Source organism: Eublepharis macularius, chromosome 5 (genome assembly GCF_028583425.1).
Source record: "Eublepharis macularius isolate TG4126 chromosome 5, MPM_Emac_v1.0, whole genome shotgun sequence".
Lineage (NCBI taxonomy): Eukaryota > Metazoa > Chordata > Lepidosauria > Squamata > Eublepharidae > Eublepharis > Eublepharis macularius.
The window spans coordinates 156,175,540-156,195,338 of NC_072794.1; the positions used below are offsets into that span (position 1 = coordinate 156,175,540).

A 19,799-nucleotide genomic window follows, 5' to 3' on the forward strand; every position below is an offset into this window, starting at 1 on the left:
TTGGAATTTTGTCTTTGTGTTATTACTCAAGTTTTGTGCTTCAGCCTCATTGGCAAGAAATTTTATCCAATTTGAAAGCCTGAGGAGAGAAAAAAACAAAAAAAATTGAGGGAGGGGGATTAGGGTTTTTGAGGATTTCAGTTTTTCTAATAGATCTTTCCCATTTTAGCTCACAATGCTGGAGTTTGCAGCTTGAAAACATGACTTGGGTATATTTGTAATTTTGCTTCCAGAAAATGAAAGTATTTATGCTTTAACATATATAACTTAGTTAAAGCTGGAAAAAATAAGTTTAGGTTTGATAGGAAACTGCATATATTTCAATTTTTTCACATTTGTTTTTTCTAGAACTCCCCCCCCCCCCCCCCCGCGAACGGCTTCAAAATTTCTGGAAATTTTTCATTTGTACTTCTAGTACCAATCCATTGAGCTTCACTTGATTCCCCTGTACAAAACATGAAGCAGTTACCCACATGCCTTCTTCAGACGTGCAGCATTTTTTTAAAGCCACACTCAAACTATGGATGTTTTCGCAGCAGTACAAAGTGGTGGCGTGCAAACATGACATTTACAGTGCAATTCTAAGAAGAGTTACTCCAGTCTAAACCCATTGATTTAAAACAGGTTAGACTGGAGTAACACTTTTTAGGATTGCACTGTTAATCTTACAACAGACAGCTCAAGCAAGCCATTATCCACGAAGACAAGTAGATCCCAAGGGTGGGGGTAGTCTGCTGTCTGCAGAGATGGCTGTGTGAAGTGGCCTGCAATGACTTTATTAATAGCACATGTGAATACCAACCTGAGTTCTTATGTGTATCAACACACATCTGAATAAAGGCCTTGAATCTGATCGGCACTGATCTGAACAAGGAGCCCAGGTGACGTTGCAGAAACAGGGAGATCCTTTGCAGAGATGCTTTGAAGCACAGCCAGTATCCTCTGGCATGCAAATTCCTGTTCGTGTGGCCGCTTTCAGGCTTTTCAGAGTATAATTACATCATATGATTGCAAGAGTTGCAGATAATATGCACAGAACTTCTTTAGGGCTTGGCTCCTATGACCGTGGTCTCCTCGCTGTTCACGGTGGCGGCTGGCCTCGGCTGCTAGTCCTTCTGCTTGCACAAGCTGATGTTTTCTGAGGAGCCCTTATGCAGGCAGCAGAGAGAGGACAGAGGAAGTACTCCTCATAGCAGAGGACAACCCCTATAATAGCCGGAGAGAAGCATGACAGGAACGGCATCATCATCGGTGCCAAGCCTTACATTTTTGTTTCCTTTGATGGACTCCGTTTAACGTGACTTACAGTCCTGCGTTTTTTCTTAGGCACGTTTCTTTCTTGGACTAGAGTCCATTTTACACCCTTCTTGATTCTGCGGCTCACGTACATTCTGGTCTCGGGTGGAGCGCTATTTGTAACAGCTGAGCATACAACCATTGCTGTAAGAGATGCTAAAGAGCAACATAAAATGGGGAGTGGATTGCCTTTTATTAGTTCTCGCTTTGTTTTGAGATCCAACCCAGTAGTTGGCTTGAGCTATGATGGAAGAGAGCCCTCCTGGGTCAGATCGGAGGTTGATCAACTTTTTTCCCACGGTGCTTGTCCAGAAAGGTCTGCAAGCAGGATGCAGCGTCCAAAGCCTTCCTGATAGGCATTGATAGATGCACCCTCCCCGTGTATTGGTCTAATCTTGTAGGAATATAAATCCAAGTATATTTTCAGTGTATTTGCAAGCTTTGAGCAAGTCACTGCTATGGCTCTGCCTGTCTTCTGACTTACTGAGTCAAATGCCACCTGGCAGCTTGCCTGTGGTTTATTAAAGTTTATTGTTCCTGCCTGAGAGTTAAAAGTTCTTGGGGAGAGGCCCCCCTGGCTGCCCATCCACTAAAGAAGCTTAGAGGGCCTTTTTATGATATATTAAATATATATTATGTTATTTAAGATAATTTTTAATTTAGTTTTCTCTAGTTACTGGTGATCTTAATTCTGGGCTGGTTTAGTGTAATTTTATGATTTTTATTTATCCTGAAAGCCACCCTGAGTTCCTCGAAGGTAGAAAGGTAGCTAATGCATGTTTTAAATGAATAAATCTGGCTATGCAACTGCAGACCAAAGGAGTGGCTGCCAAGGGCTTAGACCATTTTGGGGCTGTGTCGTGCCTTTCTTCCTTATCTGCAATATACGAATGATACCAACTTGCTGCAGGATTGTTGTAAGGATAACGGAGGTCTGCTGCAGAGTAAGGCAGAATGGACAAACTCTTCAAACAACAGAATGACTAGTTTAATAGTGTTTTGTTTAAAATTGCCAGCATATCAGAGAGAGATCCTAGCATAACCTTTGCCGCCCGATGAGCTGTGTTTCTATTTGCAGGGGTTTCAAAAAACTTGAAGTGCTCTGAAGTGGTACATCTCACCAGTTGTGGAGATCTGGCTGAAAAAAGGGCTTTGTAGACATTCTTTTTAAATGCTGTATTTTAATTGCTTTGTGCTTGGTTGGACATAGGGAAAGGCAGGCATAAATATTTTAATTCATAGTGTTCTGGCCTGTAAATTACAGAACGCTGTACAACCTTAGCTAACAATCTTTTGCTTTATCTGGTTTATATGTAAGTATTGAAACAGCTCAATTGCTATCATAGCATTGACTGTCAAGGAGGGAAGGAATAAGTTTTCTTTCCTGCTGGATGGAGTTACAGCTAAGCTGAGGCGCTTGCTAGAAGGAATGTTCTTGAAACTGTGTTTTGCATTTGTCTTGAGCTGCTTGAAGAAACTGCTGCCCTCTTCCCCCATTAGCTTCTCCAAGCAGCTTAAAGAACTTTATCAAATTCTTCCCCTCCCCACCCCAAATAAACTTCATCACCTCAGCTACCCTCTGAGGCAGTTTCAGGTGGGTGGCCACTGTTGATCTGCAACAGAACAGCAAGATTTGATGGTTGTTGTGGATTTTCCAGGCTGCATAGCCGTGGTCTTGGCATTGTAGTTCCTGACGTATTGTAGTTCCTACAATACAATGCCAAGACCACAGCTATACAGCCTGGAAAATCCACAACAACCATTGTTCTCCAGCCGTGAAAGCCTTCGACAATATAGCAAGATTTGAGTCCGGTAACACCTTAAAAGAACGGCTAGATTTTTCAGGCTATAAGCCTTCAAGAATTTTGTTGGTCTTTTAAAGGTGCTACTGGACTCAAATCTTCCCGTGATATACACGAGGCTGAGAGTGATTGTTCCAAGATCCCCTAGTGAACTTCATAGCTTAGTGGAGATTTGAACTTTGGGCCTTTCCCTGTCCTAACCACTCTAGACCACTGCCTTGGGGGTAACCAAGTCAACAAACTACTGTGAGCCCCACTTGAGCTATAGTAATAATACCAACATTCGATTTATATACCACCCTTCAGGACAGCTTAATGTCCACTCAGAGCGGTTTACAAAGTATGCTATTATCCCCACAACAAAACACCCTGTGAGGTGGGTGGGGCTGAGAGAGCTCCAGAGAGCTGTGACTAGCCCAAGGTCACCCAGCTGGCTTCAAGTGGAGGAGTGGGGAATCAAACCCGGCTCTCCAGATTAGAGTCCTGCTGCTCTTAACCACTACACCAAACTGGCTATCTTCCTTTGGGGGGGGTGACTAGAGGTCAAGGAGCACAGGGCCCCTGTATCTTTTAATAAGTAGTCAGAAGAGGGACTCTTAACAAGCATCAGAAAACGTACATATATCAATGGGAAAGGACATCTTTTATTTAGCATCTGTGGTCCTATACAGAGGCATGGATATCACTGATGCAACCTACCTTAACATAGGTAAGACTTGCTTGTAGAGTAATATTATTGCCAACAGCTTGAGTCAGTGAATGCTCTGAGACGTTTCGTGACTTGTACAGCATCCTTTCCCCGTAAAACTCTATACAAGGATTCCATCTGCTCACACCACCACGATCCAATCGAACCATACTCATGGGAGTTGGATCAGGTGGGCTAATACCAACCTTCCAATGGTGTATGTATTGTTTTAGAAGTAGCAATGACTGCCTTAACTGCAATTCTGCAACTATTACCAAATCAATACATGTATTTCCAATCTGATTTCTTACTTTAAAACCCAGGACATGACATAAATCCAGAACAAATAAATAACCAATGTTTTATTTTCTTGGGACAAGATTTTGCCATTTCCTAATAGCAAAAAATAAGGTGTCTTCCCCCACACCCCTGCCCCGGCGAATAAGTGCATTGTGCTAAGTTTATTCTAAGTAGAGTTATCTACCCCAGGCTTGCTTTTTGCTTCAGACAAACCACTAAGCATTTATACGACCACCTTGTTTCAGAAAGGAAAATGAGAGGCTAAAATGAACGTGTGCATTTACTTTAGGCAGAATAAATACCAGGAGCTGAGATGCATCTGGTGTCCATTTACAAGCTCAACCCAACACCGGAGTTCTCATTTCTGCTGACTTTGTCATTGCTGTGACGCATCACATTCTCTATTCAGCGTTGCCTGCCTGCATGGAAGCAGCTTATATTGCTGAATTAAACCTTGATCAAAGAAGAAACCTCGAAGGTCAAAAGGAATAAATTGATGTTAAGAATTTAAAAATTTTTAAATGTATTTTTGAATACAGAGTCCGTTGGGAGAGGGCACCCAACCAGGTAACCTTTTGTCCCGCCCCTCACCACAGCTGGCTTTGCTGCCACAGGTGTGGGCTGCAGAACAGGAAGCAGCTCTGGTCTGCTGCTCTGGATTCATGGGTAGAGATATCTTCTGTATTTGCATATCTCCAAAAAGCTGTCAGACGGGTAAGCACCCTTTAATCTACCTTGCCCTGAAGGCCAACTGGAGAAATGCATCACCCCGCTTCCCTCTGGTTTTAAAATTAGCATAGTCCTTCATAGTTGTCAATTGCACAATTGTGCCTTGTCCCAATCCATGAATTTTCTTGAAATCTTTAGAGTCTGCTTACATCCTCATAGCAGGAAAAGGGTGAAGCATTACAGCTAATAATATTTAGAAGTGAAGTGGAAAGCCTGCCCCTTTCCCAATTCACACAGCGTCACACACTTTAGGGGACGAATCATGCTTCTCGTTTCTGGAGAACGTACTGTAACCTGAAGCCAGCAATAAAGTGAAGCTACGTGCCTGCTGTGTTACAGAGAATGCCACCAAAACTTGCTCTTCTGTCTCCCAATTTTGTAAAAGTTTGTGACGGCCTGATGAAGAGTGCTGGTGAGCTCAAAAGCTTGCATGATGTTCTGCATTAATTTTGCTGGTCCCGATAAAAGGAATCGCGTGGATTTTGTTCTAGCTTGAGCTATGCCAAGTTTTGCCTGCCTGGTTTAGTAGTGTTGGATTAGGATAGGGAAGACTCAGATTAACATCTCTGCTTATTCTGAACCTCGCTGCGTAAAATTGGGGCACTCACCATCTCTCAGCCTACCTCACAGGGTCGTAAGGTTAAAAACAGAGTTGGGGAGAAAAATGTATGCCACTCCGAAGCCCTTGGAGGAAAGGAGGAATAAAAATATGCTCAATAAATCTTCTTTGCCAGTGTGGTCTGCCCAATTGTGGGAAGAATAGCACCACCACCTCTCATGCAAGTGTCACATCATCAACCATTGGCGTGGAGGACTATGGAGACGGCCAGCGAGAATAAGATTCTACAGGGAAAATGTGTCTTGGAAGGCAGCGAGCATGAAAATCAACCATAGTGAATCAAGCCAGTGGTCTATTTAGCCTACTGGCAGCTTGGGCCAAAGATTTTCCTAACAATTCTCCCTGACACATTTCCAGCTTAGAGACAGCCCGTCAGTTAGTTTCAGGCATCAGGTCTGTCTAAATCTAAATCACCAACTTTGTTGAGCCCACAGGTACCATTGGAATTTTGAGAACAGGTAACACCACCACAAACGGCAGCCAGTGGATGCTGTGGCCAATCACAAAATGTCAAGGTTCTAGCCAAGCAATTCTAGAATGGAGTAGGGTTACCAGATCCCCCTGGCAACCAGTGGGGGGGGGGGGTGGAATTACCGGGTTACGGGTGGTCCACCAGTGTTGTCATCATATTGCTGGCGATGTTCTGATGTCATACCCCATGTACCTGTAAGTGATGCTCTGGTATTTGGGCTAAATTCTATGGTTAAACAGTAGGGTTTTGCCCAAATACCAGAGCATCTCGTAGTGATGTGCTGATGTCACTTCCAGGTGCATGAGGAGTGCCATCAACACGTTGAGATGTTTCTGACACGCCCTCCCATTCCCCATCTCCCCCGCACTGGCTAGCTAAGAGGTGGCAGGAAGTACCCACTAGTGCCAGGGGATCCCCTGCTCTGACTCGGGGAATGGTACGCCTGTAATGGAGACGCCTGTTTCTGTAGGTGTGCCCTCCAGGCACAAAGATGACACTTCCTGGGCTCTTCTGAAGCAGCTCCTTCTTTAATAAGGTGGAGGGAAGCCAGGATTGGCTCTTTGTTGGTCAGAAGTGAATGTTGTAGCACCTGTGGACAGGATGTGAATGGAGGGAGGATCCACTGGACTCAAATACAAGTCACAAGCACCAGAAACTCTGTATTGAATGCTGCAGAAAAATTAAAATATTTTTGTTCCTTGCTGCTGACCAGCAAAATGGAAAGAGTGCAAATAAACCCTGCAACGGAGCCCCTGCTCATAATGAAACAAAGCCATTTTAAAAATGATGACCAGCTGTTTATATTGTTAAAAAATTTCCTGTGTAGGAAAAAGGCTAACATGCTGTTATACATTTTTGTTTTTAAAAAATTGTACATTAGGATAAGCAGTACATCTGATCCTATTCTTAAAGCACAGTTCCCCACCAGCACCTTCTACAACACCCTGCAATTATCGACACATTAGCCACAGCCTTGGGTATATACTATGTCCACTGCATAGCTGATTTCTTTTTCAAATTCCTCTGTGAGCAGGAAACTGTTGGCATTTTGAGATCCCTCCCAAAATCTTTTCCTGCCTTCCGTTATAGCAAGAGCAAGCCACAGTTTTTAGATGGTCATTTTCTACATACTGTCATGAGTCAGTGGATTATCACCAGCTAACCATTTTTTTTATAATGTCTGACCCCTCCGAGCGACCTCTCCTTTTCCAAGACAATTCATGAAATGCGACAGCTTCTATTAACCTGCAACTCCCAGCTCTGAAAAGCAGCTGCCAAATTGTCTTGGAAACTATGATGAGACAACAAGGAACAACACGAACATGGCATCTTTTCCTTCTTGCCAGAAGCGGAATGTTTCAGAGTTAATGCAATTGGATGTTTTATTAACTCTGTAAGAGACGAACGATGCCGGCAGACACATAAAGGATGGGTTGGCCACAGCGAAGTGGAGAGCTGCATGCCGTAAAAATGATGCTTATCTGTACATTTTCCCCGCTGACCAATAGGTGGCTCCTTTCCTCGTTGGAATGAAGGTTTTCAAACAGAAGACAGTTGATGCACAATTTGGCTAGCTGAGGAAACCCATATGGATTCTTGTAGGCTTGCCCAACAGGCCAGGTAGTACATACACATGTGGATAATGTCAGGTCAGAAAAATGGGGTGAGGAGGAAAGATGAAGCGCTTTCTCCACTCACACTGCAGGTATGATCCAAATTAGGCACTGTATGCGATTGGAGAACTCACAACTTCTATGTGATTGCTATACACAAGACTGGGAGGGGAACTCCATACCCAACCCATGCCCCTGATGATGACTGAAGAAAGACTGAAGCATAGGGTGATAGATCATTTGGGACCCATCCAGGGCTTTTTTTCAGCTGGAACTCAGTGGAACGGAGTTCTGGAACCTCTTGAAAATGGTCACATGGCTGGTGGCCCCGCCCCCTGATCCCCTCTGCTTGCCAGTGGCGCGGAGGGGAATCTAAACTCACTCCCCTCTGTCTGGAGATCAGGGGGCGGGGCCACCAGCCATGTGACCATTTTCTCCGAGGGCAACCCACTGAGTTCCACCACCTCTTTTCCCAGAAAAAAAGCCCTGGACCCATCCATCACCCATCATCTGTGAATGGTGACTGGCCAGCCCCTTTTCACCCAGGGGGCTACAGAGCTCCCACCTAGCTGCCAGACAGCTACTGAAATGCATTGTACTTGGTGAGTCGTGGCAAATGTGGGCCTGGTTAAAAAAGCAAGCATGAACAAACCAAAATGGGGTGGTGGTGAATATTCTTATCTTTTTGCAGATTTTCTACTACCTTTTAAAATATTATTGAAGAATAGAAATCTGGATATATTTATACCTGGATGCCCCTTATTGGCTTTTTGCAGAGAAACAGAGAAAAATGAACTGATGGTTTGTGCGTTTGAAGATTAAGAGCTGAAGAAGTATGTTTTAAAGGGAAGGAAGATCTAGCCACTTAGGACTAATTTGGGGTTAAGGTATGTTATTGATGGCAAAGATAAATGTGAAGTTAGGTTATAATTTGTAGTATGTATAAATCTCTTCACAGAGAAAATTGATACTTATCTCTAATTCTTGTCTTTTTTCTTTCATTTTTAATCTTTTCTGTCTTCGTTTCTGTGATTTTTTAAAATTAACTTGGAATACTATTTTAATAAAAACTTCTATTTAAAAAAAATAGAAATCTTGCTCCTTTTCCAATGAAAGTGGGCATTCTCATCATTGTAAAGCAGCCAAAAAGCTGTCCAAAGTCCCTGGAGGTCTAGACAACCTTGGGGGAAGATCACACATTGTTTTGGCTTTCATAATTTGGTAGTTTGTATCTGAACACTGGGCCTGCACATTGTTGTCTCCTCACCCCCATGCACAACTCCTTTTTCACTTCTGGCATGCAGGCAAACCATACGTTCGTTAGTAAGGCTATAACAGCAAACTATTTTTTTGCCAAAGGGGGGACACATGTGAGAGCGCCTGGCGTTTTCCCAATTCTCTGAACCACAGTATGGAGAATCGGAAATATTCCTACCACAGCACCAACCTACTGTGTTTTCGGTTTCTAAAACCCGTGTTCTGCCTTCTTGATGCAGACCAAGATCTGTGAAGTCCAACACACTCACAAGCCCCCAGGGACCACACAAACAGATTAGAATGAATGAATGTTTTCCATAAACAACAGCTGGGCGCTTACCAAATGGAGCTGGAAGAGAAAGATTTTTCTTTTTCAGCCAAGTTCCCCCATTATAAGGATTTCCTATATGAGTATTCCCATACATGGTACGTTATGGAAGCTAGACACCAACAGATAACGGCTCCACTTCCAACAGTACCCTTATTGGTTATGTGTATAACTGGGTAACTAATGTGCTTCTCTGAGATCAGAATAAACTCCAAAAGGTAAATTATGTTGTGAAAGCAGAACTGTTCCTTGATCTTTCTCTCTCTCTCTCTCTCTCTCTCTTTTGGACTAGGGCAGGAAAAAATGTTCCCAGGTCTATCTTAGCACTGAAGGAACAGGCAAGGTGCATGAGCGTTTACAAAAGTCATCTATTTAAAAACTGGTTAAGGAACCATGAATGCTGGTTCAGAGTTGCATGTCCATACAAAGGCACATATGCGTGGGTAATAAGGGGAGAAACCTCCACCCCTTTGCGCATGGGCTCATCATTAAGAACTCAAAACTGCATATATCTGTAAGGCACAAAATGGAACCGATTCCAGATGAAGAGGATGCTCAAAGCTTCTGTGCAACCCCTGAACAAAAATATCAAGAGTTTTAGTCCCACCTGATGAGCAGCGGGGCCAGAACTGCTAGCAAAAATGCCCTGGATCGGGGCTTTAGTGCTGCGCTGTTAAGGTAGTCCTCTAATTTCCCCAGGTAGTTTGGCTTAATGTGTCTCAAGAAGGTACCTGAGGGCCCAGCACACTGGATGAGAGGCGACTGGTAAGAGGTGGGCCGCTTGCTGGGCGTGTTGGGGCTAGATCCATCCGTAGGCCTCTCACCAATGAACAGCAAGCTACGGTCTTTTGCATCCTGCTCAATTTTGAAGAGTTCGTACTCTGTGTGGGGGAGCCTGATGCCCAGGGCTGCGCATCCGTTTGTGTGAGTCACGTCCAGCTCTTTCCCGAGCCTCCAAGAGCCAGGCTCCCCACAGCTTCCAAAGTCAGAGGAGTTTAGCATCGCCAAGGTTGCCTGATCCATCGGTGTCACCCGAGCTTGAGTCACCTTAAAAACGAGCTCCGTGCCTCCTCTCACAACAAGGGACGGCCCTCCCAGATTGTAGTGGCCCGAGGCATACACAGTGAAAGTTGGTTGTTTGCAGAGAGGGTCAGAATAGTGATAATAATACCCTTCCCAGCTGCGGTTGCTGCCATGGAAGGTGAAGTACCTCGTAAGGAAAAGGACTGCTGGCCGTACCTCACACCGAGAACTCACCCAGCGCCCGCTCAGCAGCATCGGGAGCTCAGGCCTGACGGGCAGTATGGGCGGGTGATGTTCGTCTGCTCTGTATATAATCCCACAGGCAGGGCAAGGATGGATATGATGCTGTTGGAAGGAAGGAGAAAAAGGCACCGTGAGGGCACTTTCATACTGTGTTTACCAACAACCAAATATTTTAACTGCTGAGGAAGCCAAATTTCGCACGGGCAGCTACGGAAACCTAATTTCTCAGGTGTCTGGAACTAGAAAGGAAAAATGGGTGGAATACAGACTAAAGCCAATAAATGAATAAATAGCACCAGGGCTCATTTCGAGAGGGAACGCAGTTCTGGCAGTTCCCCAAAGAGGTCACATGGCTGGTGGCCCCGCCCACCTGACTCAGCTATTTTGGGCGCGTTTCAGCCTGGACTGGGGCCAAAATGGCCTGGATCAAGCCTCTAACGGGTGGTGGATCACTCTCCTGCTCATCAGCGGCCCGATCCTGACCATTTTGGGCCCCTTTTCAGCCATTTCCAGCCCTCTTTTGCCAGTTTGGGCCCAATTTTGGCCCTGAATGGCCAGAATTGGGTCCAAAACAGCCAGAACAGGTGATGTCGGGGTATGTCATATGCAAATCAGTTATACTATTGACACTTCCGGTGATGGCAAGGGGTGTGGCATATGCTAATGTGTTATGCTAATGAGTTCCTTCAGCTCTTTTTCTACAAAATGACCCCTGAATAGCACCCTCACAGGGCATATGGGGGAACAGGTAAACCCTCCCCAATTCCGTCAGCCTGCCTCTCTGTACTGTTATCAAATAATACCACAATTTAACAATTTTCCTAGTTCTGGTCACCATATCTCAAAAACGACACTGCAGAGTTGGAATAAGTACAGAAGAGTATGACCAAGATGGAGTGCCTTTTCTTTCAAAAAAGGCTGAAGATTCTGGGACTTTTCTGTTTACAAAAGAGGAGGGAATGCAAAACATTTATAAAATTACACATGAGGTAGAGAGAATGGACAAAGAACTGTTCTCTTCCTCCCCCAAACACTAGAACTCAGGATGAGTAGCCATGATAGGGCCAAGCTATAAGTGACGAATGACAGTTCAAGTGTCATTCATCACTTGTAGCTTGGCTCTTAGTGTTTGTAGCAGTAGAAAAGAGCAAGAGTCCAGTAGCACCTATAAGGCTAACAAAATGTGTGGGAGGGTTTCGTGAGCCATAGCTCACTTCTTCAGATGTGTTCAGATAGATCTCAGAAACACCCAATGAAATTGGGCAGTGGATTCAGGATGGACCAAAGTAAATACTTCTTTACACAACAAGTGATTAAAATGTGGAGTTTGCTGCCAGACAAGGTAACAATGGCAACAGGTATGGATGGCTTAAAAGGGGATTAGACAGCCCTGTCCTCCAGGAATCTATCAGTAGCTGCTAGCCTTGATGACTGACGGGAGCCTCTGGATACACATCAACAGTAGAAGACTTGGACCTCTGTGTCTTGTTTTTGGCCCTCCAAGACAGCAAGTTGGCCACTGTGTATGATGGGATGCTGGGCTAGATGGACCACTGGTTTGATCCAGCAGGGCTCTTCTGATGTTCTTCATGTCTACTCTGAGTGGCAGCATCTCTCCAGGATCTATAATAAAGGTCTTTCACCTCACTTACTACCTGATTCTTTTAAATGGAAAGGCCAGAGATTGAACCTGGGATCTCATGCAAAGTAAATGCTCTCCTACTGAGCCATGGCTCCAGTGCTTAAAATCCAATCACTACATCTGAGAGCTAAACTACAAGAGGCGAATTACATGAGGACGCTCATGTGAAGGGAGTCGCAATTTTAGCCGGGAAGCCGAGTTTTAAAAGACAGATCAGAAGGCTTTGTCAATTTCTCTTCTCTACAGAGCCAGCAAAGATGCTCCTCAGAGGGTTTGTTAATTTCCTCTTTGGAAGGCTCAGTCAGTTTCACCTCCCCTTCTAGGAGGCAAAGAAGAAATTAACAAAGCCTCTGAGGAGCTTTACAGTGTAGGGAGGGGAAATTGACAAAGCCTTCCGATCTGTCTTTTAAAACTCAGTTTCCCAGCTAACATTGTGACTCCCTTCACATGAGTGTCCTTGTGTAATTTGTCTCTTGTAGTTTACCTCTGAGTGATTTTGTGCCACCTTTGACCAAAGAGCAGAAAGGGCTCAAATGAGCTTAATAGTCCAGCCACTTTGCTAGCCTACACCAAATTTTGAAAACTTTTATGTCAGAAAAAAAGTGGAAAAGGTGAAGCTGTTCCAACACAGTTTTCTACAAGCCAGGAAAAAGTAATTTTTGAAAACGAGAAGTCTTGTCGTTTCTTTAGTGGTCAAGAAAAGCCACCCGATGGCAGTGCTTTCGTCTTCACCCCACTATGAGGAGCTAGTCTCTCATTTAACAGGAAAGAAATATACACATTCATCTGACAAACACTGGAGGAATAGAGAACGGATCGTGTATTTGAAGTCACTCAAAATGTTTTTGCTCAATGTTGTAAGTCATTCCAGCACTACTTAGAGAAAAGGGGCAACATACAATTTACAGTCAACTATAGCTGTTTTCATAAGTTAGCACTGCCACATATGGTTGGCTTTTGAGAGATGCCAGCCGCCCGTGAGTGACATGTTTGTATGGGAAGGAGATTGAAGCAACTCCGCAGTTAATGGCTTGGTGGGCAATTCAGGCGCACGCTGATTGAAGTCTGCAATAATGCAGCCATTTTCAAATCACCTGACCACAACTGTCACTCTAAGGAGTGTTGATGGTACACAGTACGATATAACTTAAGTATTCCTGGCAGTTAGAGAAATATGTACATTCTTTGTAGGCAGGAAATACTTTAATAATGGAAGATAATTTCCCGAGATTGGTTTTTGCTTTCAAACAGATACAAATTTAGGGGGAATCAAAGAGGTTCTTTAGCACAGCCAGGAGGGGACGGCAGCTGGAAGGAGGAAACACGGCTATCAAAGACTGGTTGCAACCCACACACCACTAACGTTGGAGCAATCCCACTGATTTTTGTGGCTGCTCTCCAGGCGGCGTGTATTATGCCTGTGTGATGTGGCAGGCAGAATGCCAGAGTAGGATCTGAGAGACCCCCAGGTATGAATGCCCACTCTGCTATAGCAGTTCACTGGATGAGCCTGGCTGTGTCACTCTCTCTCAACCTAGCCTACTTCACAGGGATGTTGTTGTGAGGATAAAATGGCAGAAGCAAGAACTAAATTGTTAGCTATTTTGGGTTCCCACTGGAAAGAAAAGCAGGGCATATCTGAAATGTGGTGGTGGTGGAGGAGAGTTTTACGGATACCATGGTCATAGATGCAGAGGAGTTAGCCGTGTTAGTCTGTAGTAGCAAAATCAAAAAGAGTCCAGTAGCACCTTTAAGACTAACCAACTTTATTGTAGCATAAGCTTTCGAGAATCACAGTTCTCTTCGTCAGATGCATTTTTGCACCTGACGAAGAGACATGCATCTGACGAAGAGAACTGTGATTCTCGAAAGCTTATGCTACAATAAAGTTGGTTAGTCTTAAAGGTGCTACTGGACTCTTTTTGATTTTACGGATACCATGGACAGCCAAAAACTTAAGTAAGTGGATTCTAGATCAAATCAAGCCTGAATTCTCCCTAGAAACTAAAATGACAGAATTGAGGTTATCGTATACGTTGGTCACGTCATGAGAAGACAACTGGAAAAGTCAATAATGCTAGGAGAGGTGGAAAGCAGTAGGAAAGAGGAAGACCCAAAATGAGATGGATTGACTCGCTAAGCAAAGCCACGGCCTCCAGTTTGCAAGACCTGAGTAAGTCCGTTAAGGATAAGATGTTTTGGAAGTCTTTCATTCAAGCAACTTGACGGCACGTAACAGAAACACAAATATTAAATGAATTCTATAGGCGCTCAGGAAAAGTACAGAATGGGTTTACTAAGTGTGAATAAGGGCATTATATATTTAAATAAAAACCATGCAAACATGCAAATAGGTTCACTTCCTGAATATATCCGTTTTAGGCTTGCTAGCCACTGCAGACTTACACTGCTCCTAAACTCCTTCCAAATCCTGGAATGAACAGAGAGTCCGTCCTTAGGCCTCCCCCTGATGCTCTGTGCAAGTAAGATGATTTGGAGAAGGGCAGAGCTGGTGGCAATCAAAAGGAACGGCTGGCTACTAAACCAAGCCAAAAGCGTGTGGCCAAATTCCTCTCGCTGTGTTGCATGAAGTTATTTTGAAGGGATCCGACTGTCAGTGTCTAATCATCTGCAAACAGTGACATCATCTGCGGGTAACAAGCTGTGCAGAGCTGTTAGTTGATTAATTACAGTGTCGTAGTGAAGTCAGTGTATTTCAGTGCACCATCGCGTGGTTTTAAATTAATTTTAGAAAGCATTTATGTTTACCATCTGGTTTTGCTCATATGTATATGGTTTGGCCCAGGATAACTCAACTTTATGCCAATCGGAGCATATTTCCCAGAGGTTTGTCATTTGTGTTCTCTTTTTCTAGACTCCCAATTCCAGCAATATTGTACAAGAGGAAAATGGTTTTCTTCCCCTTTCCCCTTTTGACAAGTGTTTCATTTGCCTTCATTCCGGTCCCCATCTGGTAACAGTCATAAGCATTTTTTCTGCTGTTGTTTGGTTGTCCTATCTCGCAGTCCAATCGCATTGCTACATTGATTAGTTATGATTTTGATAAAAATACACTCTGGGAAAGAAACCAAGCTGCTGACAAAACCAGAAAAAGAAACTAAGGCCGGCTGTGTAATCACATTTTGACTGACTGGAAAGTCGAGTTTCTGTATATACTAAGCCTTCTGATTTCTTCTGTTGCTAGTCCTCTGCTGGTTAAACAGCTTACTGGTTAAATGTTCGTTTGCCTTGCATTTTACATGATCTTGTGAACAGCCCTGCACAAACAGGGTCTTTAATAAAGCTCAATGGGCCAGCTTTCCAAGTAAGATCTTTTGGATTATTGCCTTTTAAAAATCCAATTTATCTTGTAAACCCTCCAAAGCATTTCCCCCCTCTTCTCTCGAGCTATCCGGAATTGCCATAACTATAGCCAGACTGCTGGGAAAGGTAGATTAGTGCCCCAATAAAATCAGTGAATGCATTTTACTTCAGGCCCAAAGCCAATCTGCAATGCTCAGGTAGAGTTGCCAAACTTCAGGTGGTGGCTACGTAGATCAGTTCCCCTGGAGAAAATGGCTGCTTTGGAGGGTGGACTCTGTGGCATTATACCCTGCTGAGGTCCCGCCCCTCCTAAATTCCACAGGCCCCACCCTCCAAAATTCCAGGAATTTCCCAACCTGGAGCTGGCAACCTTATGCTCATGGAAGGGAATGATTTCTGCTCCCTTACAGACTAGAGATTTGTCCCAAAAAACTACGTAATTTCAGTCATAGCCCAATGCCATTGGTTTGGAAGCAGTCACTTCTGGATTTGTTTTTCCAAACATTGATGCGTTTTCCCTACCAATCTCATCTTTTTGCTACTTTTTTTAAAGTTCCAGTCCTCGTGGTTGGGTGCAGAATTTTCAAGACAAATTTAGTACATACCATTTTCGGTGCTGGGCTGCTTCTCTCCCTCCATTTCACTACGTAAGTTATCTGAGCGGCAAACTATACACAACATTTTTTAATGAGTCAGCTCCAGTTTGAAAAGGTGGGTCCAGAATATTGCAAAAGCAGCTCCAAAGTGGGGCAAATAACTCCCACTGGGGGGGGGGGGGGGCTGTTTTGGCCCCAGAAAACGGTGCAGAGGGAAAGCCAGGGCACCCTTCTCCTTCCATGCCATAATCCCAAGCCAAATTGGGTACCTGCATTCTTAAAACAATGTTCCCCACAACTGCTGTACAGATTCAGAAAAAGCAAGATGGAACCCAGACCTGACTCATTCAACGATGTCTCGTGTAATTTGGCCCTTAAAGAGAGAAGCTTGCATCTCGTACTTCCATTCTGATGGCGGAAGTATGGGGGAGGCCTATATTGACTGATGGCGGAAGTATGGGGGAGGCCTATATTGACTGATGGCGGAAGTATGGGGGAGGCTTATATTGACTGATGGCGGAAGTATGGGGGAGGCCTATATTCACTGATGGCGGAAGTATGGGGGAGGCCTATATTCACTGATGGTGGAAGAATGGGGGAGGCCTATATTCACAGATTCTGCTCTCCTACTGTTGCTTCCCACTTTGACCCACATGATAAAGGAGCACAGAAGATGGCAGTGGGAGGAGAGGCAGCCAATTGTCCTTAATCCAGTGCAGCTCTGATCCCACTGCAAAGAAACATTCTTGAGTCTCTCCCACTGCACTAGTTTTCTAAGTACGGGAAGTCATGTATGTCTTGCAATCGAAAATGCAATCACGCGTGCATACTAGACCATTGGTCTATCTAGGTCAGTCTTTTCTACTCTGGCTGACAGCAGCTCTCGAGTCACAGGTCTTTCACATCACCTGCTACCTGATCTTTTTCAATGGAGATGCTAGGGACTTCAGCATGCAAAGCAGATTCTCTACCACTGAGCCACAATTTGAGGCTGATCTGGGACTTACAGCTGGTAGTGTAGACAAAAGTCCAATGATACGAGAAGCAGCTCCATAAATATAAGCTGGATTCTTACCACCGCATTCTGCAGGGGGCGCTGGTATCCTGTTGGCCGATAATGGAGCCTCTCGGACCACTGCGTGTGAATGTCCCCCAGGTACAGCTCCTCCACTTCCCTGCTGCCCTGGTTTTTCTGGAGCAGCAAGGGCTGTTCATACTTCTCCACCCGTACCAGGCTAAGTTCGTGCATGGCAAAGCCGAGGCCAGCTGTGCAATCTCGCTCTGCTTTGGCACTCAGAAGCTCGTAGAGAGCACCAGACGTCCACGTCCGCCCAGGTGGCAAGAATCCGTTGCACTGCTCTCCCGACGTCTGGTTGATACGGGCAACTGTTTCCTGCATGGCCCTCTGGCTGTGAAAGACAATGCCAACTTTGTGAAGGTGGTAATCAGCTTCTGTAGCGCCACGGGTGATCCAGGAGGCCTGGCGGAGCCGGACTTTGCCTTTGATGACTAGGGAGTAGGTGGGGTCCCGGCAGGAAGGGTCTCGGTAGTAGAACTGATACGCTTTGAAGAGGCGATTGGCATAGAATATATATGAACGAGTGAGGAATTCGGGTCCTGGACGTACCTCACACCTGGAGACAGGGAGGGAAGTTTTCATTATGACTACAACACTTGTAGTATCAACATGGTTTCAACCATGACATGAGCATACCAGAAGACACACAAGTTAAATGGCGCAACCACAGCTTCATAACAAAACTTCTTAGTTGGTAAAAACAGCCATGCCTGGAAGTGACTTTTCAAAGGGAATGCTTGGCAGATGGCCGAAATGGGAAAAAATGGATGGCTTTAATCCACAATCAAAATAGACTGCTATGAATCAGATTATACAAATAAAGTGTCGAAATAAGAACCACACTAGAAAGAATCATTGTGTCTTCTTTTTTGCAAAAACAATGTCAAAATAAATGGGTGGGAGGAATGTGACTGTGGGATCCCTATTTTATTTGATGCAATCTCCATTTGCTACAAATAGAATTTTTATCAGCACTCAGAATTCTGAGCTAAAGAAACACTTTTTCAATTGGAAGGGGGGGGGGACAAATTCCGTGAATGAATCAAAGAAAAGTAATTCATATACTTGTTTAACCTTAATTTGGTACACTTAAATTGGTTTAATTATTTGAATTCGTTCAATCGCCATTAAAGTGGGGGGCAGCATGCAATGACTAGAATGTTGAGTTTAGATGAAGGGAACGAAAACTCAAATCTCTTTTCAGCTACATTAGCTCAATGACCGGCCTTAAAGACCCTCTAATATCTCACAGGCTTCTTGGTCATGCATGCTTGCGACCAGTGTGGTGCCGTGGGTTAGTGTTGGACTACGATCTGAGCAACCCCGGTTTGATTCCAAGCTCTGCCATGGAAGTTCGCAGGATGACCATGGGCCAGTCACACACTCTCTCAACCTGACCTACCTCACAGGGTTGTTATGAGGATAAAACAGAGGCTGGGAGAACGTTGAAAGTCACTTTGAGTCCCCGCTGGGGGGAAAAGTGGGGTATAAATGAAGTAACTAAAGGAAGGATGTAATACATAAATCACTCAGAATACAATGAAGTGAATGTTAGTGTAGGGCTATACCTTTAGATGGCACATCTTGTCGAAAATCTTGCTACCTTATTTTGCATCCGCTTGGCACACCAGGCAAGAAATTAGCAGAGATGGTTTGCCATGGAAAGAGTTATAATATGGTTATAATGTGACCCATCCAGCAAAACAAAATAAAATTAGCTCTGCTCATGCTGACGGCCGTCTTTCCATTTGTCTTAAAGACTATTTGGCTTCACGCAGATCAGTCTTGCCCAGGTTAGCCAAAGCTCTCCGCCCATCTTACACCCAGCATGTTGAACATTGGATCACCCTGGCAATTTGCTCCTAATGAACGCTACGAAACGGGCCTTGCTGGGGGAAACGTCAGGCAGCATCCTGTTCAGTTCACGGCTGCAGCCACCCAGTTGTGTGTAATGGTGTGCCAGCTGTTGTGTTTTGTTTTGCTTCCGATTCTAGGCGAGTTGCAAAAAGCATGGCGGACCATCGGGGCACGTTCATTCAGCAAGACTGGTTATAAATTGCGTGCACCCCAGTTCTGAGAAGTCCAGAATTTTCCAGAAGTTACTGGTGGTATTAGTCCCCTGGAGAGGAAAGCATCTCTAAACACACAGAGCAATTTTATCCAAGACCTGGTTCTCATGGAGACTGAGACTGGCCTAGACAGCGTTGTCTGGCCTAGACAGCGATTATCTAGGCCAGACCACTTCAGGCCACGCACACACACATGCTCAAAATATTTCTACACAGCAAGCTGTCATGCCAAGCGGAAGCCTAGGGCCTAAACGTCTAGCCTTCTGTGAACACGGGTTCAGGAGAATGTTTGTTGGCTTTGGGGGGATGGCGGAGGCAAGAGTTTTCAATTAATGAAAATTGCAGGGCAGGGCTTCCAATAGACACCTCCTAGATCTTATGCAGAAAGAAGAGCTCTAGATGCAAAGGGAACACATTCCACCAGAAACATTTCATGTACAAGTCTCCAAAAAGCAAACGGAAGTGGTGGTGCGAAGTATGCACAGAAGATGTTTAGATCATTCAGTAGAACTTCCTCTACATGTCTGGAATGATTCCCTCTGCAATTTGGGGATCACTGCCATTTTCAAAAGCAGAGATGCACCAGGCACATTTTTTCAAGCAATGGAAGATTCTAGTTTTGAAAGACAACGAATGCAATCAGTGTCAAAAGAGAGAAACGTTTCCCAACCTTTAATAATGCACAGGGCACAGCCAACAGTGACGGTAAGCCTCTGTTTT

The 19,799-nt window shown here is 44.5% G+C and overlaps 1 protein-coding gene across 1 annotated transcript in view; it reads right to left on the minus strand.

The window, feature by feature from the left end:
• Window positions 1–6,690: 6,690 nt before the first annotated feature.
• The window catches only part of APCDD1L (APC down-regulated 1 like), a 49,710-nt gene continuing 36,601 nt past the window's right edge, over window positions 6,691–19,799 (minus strand). The window contains exons 3-4 of the mRNA XM_054981968.1: window positions 17,008–17,566; window positions 6,691–10,472 (exon numbers count right to left, since the gene is read on the minus strand). Coding sequence (XP_054837943.1) covers window positions 9,702–10,472; window positions 17,008–17,566 — 1,330 coding nt within the window. The 3' untranslated portion in view covers window positions 6,691–9,701. The remainder of the gene's footprint in view (window positions 10,473–17,007; window positions 17,567–19,799) is intronic.